This window comes from Colobus angolensis, unplaced genomic scaffold (assembly GCF_000951035.1).
Source record: "Colobus angolensis palliatus isolate OR3802 unplaced genomic scaffold, Cang.pa_1.0 Scaffold15, whole genome shotgun sequence".
In the NCBI taxonomy this organism is placed as follows: domain Eukaryota; kingdom Metazoa; phylum Chordata; class Mammalia; order Primates; family Cercopithecidae; genus Colobus; species Colobus angolensis.
In genome coordinates, this window is record NW_012114599.1 from 1,687,913 (window position 1) to 1,690,965 (window position 3,053).

Below are 3,053 nucleotides of genomic sequence, written 5' to 3' on the forward strand. Positions count from 1 at the left end.
AAAAAAAAAAAAAAAAAAAAAAACTTCAGACTTTTAATTGCCTAGAGCATAAAATTCCAACAGCTCAACACAACATGAAAAACCTTTTGTCATCTAACCCCACCCACCTGGGCCAGTCTCCACATCTTCCTTTTCTACACCACCAACGCCAATCTACCTCCTTTCAAGCCCTCTCCCTAGCAAACCTCTAGTCCGCCAAGACTCAACGTGGACTTTGGTGTCTCATATAACGCCTCTTCCGACGTCTCCAGTTTTTGGCGATCCTGCCTCGGCGTCTCTTGCAACCTCACATCCATAACCCTTCAACTTGAATTGTAATATTTTCTGCCTTGCTCTCCAATAGTGATCTCTATGACAGTAGAGGTATTTCTTTTTCATCTAGTGTCCATAACCCTGCCTAACACATTTCTATTTAACGAATGAAACCTTTTGCATCAGGAGCATTGCATTTGCACTAGTCTCCAGTCAGGACTAGAACCCACAACTCTACTCCCCCTAGGATGCTCTTTTCATTAGCATAACTACACAGCTGCAAAAAAGCGCAAAGAAAACAGGGAGAAAAGAGGTTAACTAGGCCTATCCAGAACATTTGGCCCACATAGGGTGAAACGTTTGTAGCTTTCCAGGGAGAGAGAATGCTGGATAGATGGGGTCGGGTGACGGAGAGCACTGAATGCTGAGCTAAAGGAGATAGCGTCCATGAATAGCCCAAGGCCACACGTTAATAAGCAGAGGGGCAGCGACTTGATTCCAAGCAGCCCAGCTCCAGAGTCCGTTGGTCCTGACCACTTCATCATACTGCCCCTCAAGGGCGCTCCATTACCAGCCCCTTAGCTGGACCGGCGGTATAAATGGGAGCGTCGTGGGAGCAGAACTACGTGGATGGCATGAAAGGGTCTCCTAAACCCCCTCTATTTTAAATCTCACTCCTGGCTGCTGTTTGTAATAAGAGATTCTGGCCGTGTTTCTAATGAGCGCTACATGTAGGGCCACGGCGAGGAATGCAACCGCTGGAAAATGAACTAGAACAATGCATTAAAACGCCTGGCACGACGTAAACACTCCGTGATCACAAGTTCAGATCCGGGACGGCTGGAGAGGCACGGGTTTCAGCGCTGAGGGGGGCGTCCCTCCGGAGCCAAGCAGAACCTGGGGACGGCGGAATTCCCACCAGCACAACGTTCCGCCCCCGTGCCACCGCGCTGGAGAGGCTGCTCACCACCCACTTTCTGAGGCGAGAATGGAGCCGCGCCACAGGGCCCCGGGTCCCCCTACAGCACGCGCCGTCCTCGCCCTCACCTGCCGGCCCCATATACTTGATCACGCCCTGGGTCTTGAACACCTCCCGGGCGGCCAGCAGCGCGTCCTCGCCGTGAGCCGTATAGAAGTCGCCCCGGTCGAAAAGGCGCACCGTGGTGGTCGGTTTCTCCGGCATGCTCTGAAAGAAACGCACGAAGCCGACCTCGGCCACGCTCTCCAGCTGCAGCGTGTCCTTAGGTTGCACCGCCATGTCGGAACCTCCTCACCTCCAAGCAGAAGGAACTGCGCGACCCCACACCCACTATGCTGTTTCCCGCCTCCCCTCCCACGTCCCCCGAGCGGCGTCCGGCCACGGCGGCCACACCCAATCAGCTTGCACGGTTGCGTTTCGGTGGGTGGGAGTCTGCCGCGGCAACCAATCATAAGCAGACGCTGCCCAGCTTCCCGCGCACACTGGGGACTTTAGCTACTGCGCATGCCTGCGCCTAGGTCGCGCGCAGACCCGCAGACCTGCATCCTTGATAGAAAGCAGTTCTCTGTGTTTTCTCAGGTCCAAGGCTTGGAGCCCCTGGGTGGGTGGATGCAAGGGTAGGCAGCCACCAGGTGGAAGATTTCCGGCAAGTACTGAGCTCGTAATGTGCCCGGAAGCATGGGAGTAACATCAGAAGGAAACTTGAAAACAAAACAAAAAACAAAAAAAACTAGCCTTCCTCCTCCTCCCAGTATTTTGTTGAAACGTATGCCCCTCTCCAACTGCCCCTCTTTTTAAGCAAACTGCCAACATCGGGATTATGAGTTTATTCTACACAGCCTCCTTAACTGCTGCCTATTAGCCACATTATCGTTTCGTCCACTCGTTGATGATTCACTCATTCAAAAACATTTATATGGCCTGCTACGTCCCAGACTGCTCTTGGCTCTGAGGATCACCAGTAAAAAGAAAAATCACTGCCTTTTTTCTGCTTACATTCTAATATGAGAAGATTCAGATAATGAATATAGCAAGTAAATGAAATGGTACGTTAGAAGATAAGCGTTTGTGGCCCGGCGCGGTAGCTCACGCCTGTAATCCCAGCACTTTGGGAGGCCGAGGTGGGCGGATCACTTGAGCCCAGGAGATTGACACCACCCTGGGCAACATGGTAAAACCCATGTCTGTGATCCCAGGTATTAGCGGGGCTCAAGCGAGAGGATCATCTAGGCCCGGGAGGCCGAGGCTGCGGTGAGCCGTAAATTGTGCCACTGCACTCCAGCCTGGGCGACAGAGTGAAGACCCTGTCTCAAAAAATACAAAATAAATAAAAAGACAAACGTTTGACGCCAGGCGTGGTGTCACACGCCATAATCCCAGTACTTTGGAAGTCCAAGTTAGGAGGATCGTTTGAGCCCAGGAGGTCGTCTGCCCTCAGCTATGTTCACGCCACTGCTCTGCAGCTGTGGCGACAGAGCGAGAGAACCTGTCTTGAGTGGGGGAGGGGAAGACCAGTTAAGGAAGAGGAAGGTTGAAATTTTAAAATGTTAGCAAACAGCGAGGCGCAATGGCTCACGCCTGTAATCCCAGCATATTGGGAGGACCAGGCGGGTGGATCACCTAAGGTCAGGAGTTTGAGACCAGCCTGGCCAACATGGCGAAACTCTCTCTCTACTAAAAATACAAAAAAAAAAAAAAATAGTCAGGTGTAGTGGTGGGCACCTGTAATCCCAGCTACTCAGAAGGCTGAGGCAGGAGAATCCCTTGAACCCGGGAGGCGGAGGTTGCAGTGAGCCGAGATCACGCCATTGCACTCCAGCGT

At 52.4% G+C, this 3,053-nt stretch overlaps 1 protein-coding gene across 1 annotated transcript in view; it reads right to left on the bottom strand.

Moving 5' to 3' along the window:
• The window catches only part of MSH2 (mutS homolog 2), a 75,606-nt gene extending 73,726 nt beyond the window's left edge, over nucleotides 1-1,880 (bottom strand). The window contains exon 1 of the mRNA XM_011936017.1: nucleotides 1,300-1,880. Coding sequence (XP_011791407.1) covers nucleotides 1,300-1,510 — 211 coding nt within the window. The 5' untranslated portion in view covers nucleotides 1,511-1,880. The remainder of the gene's footprint in view (nucleotides 1-1,299) is intronic.
• Nucleotides 1,881-3,053: the final 1,173 nt, after the last annotated feature.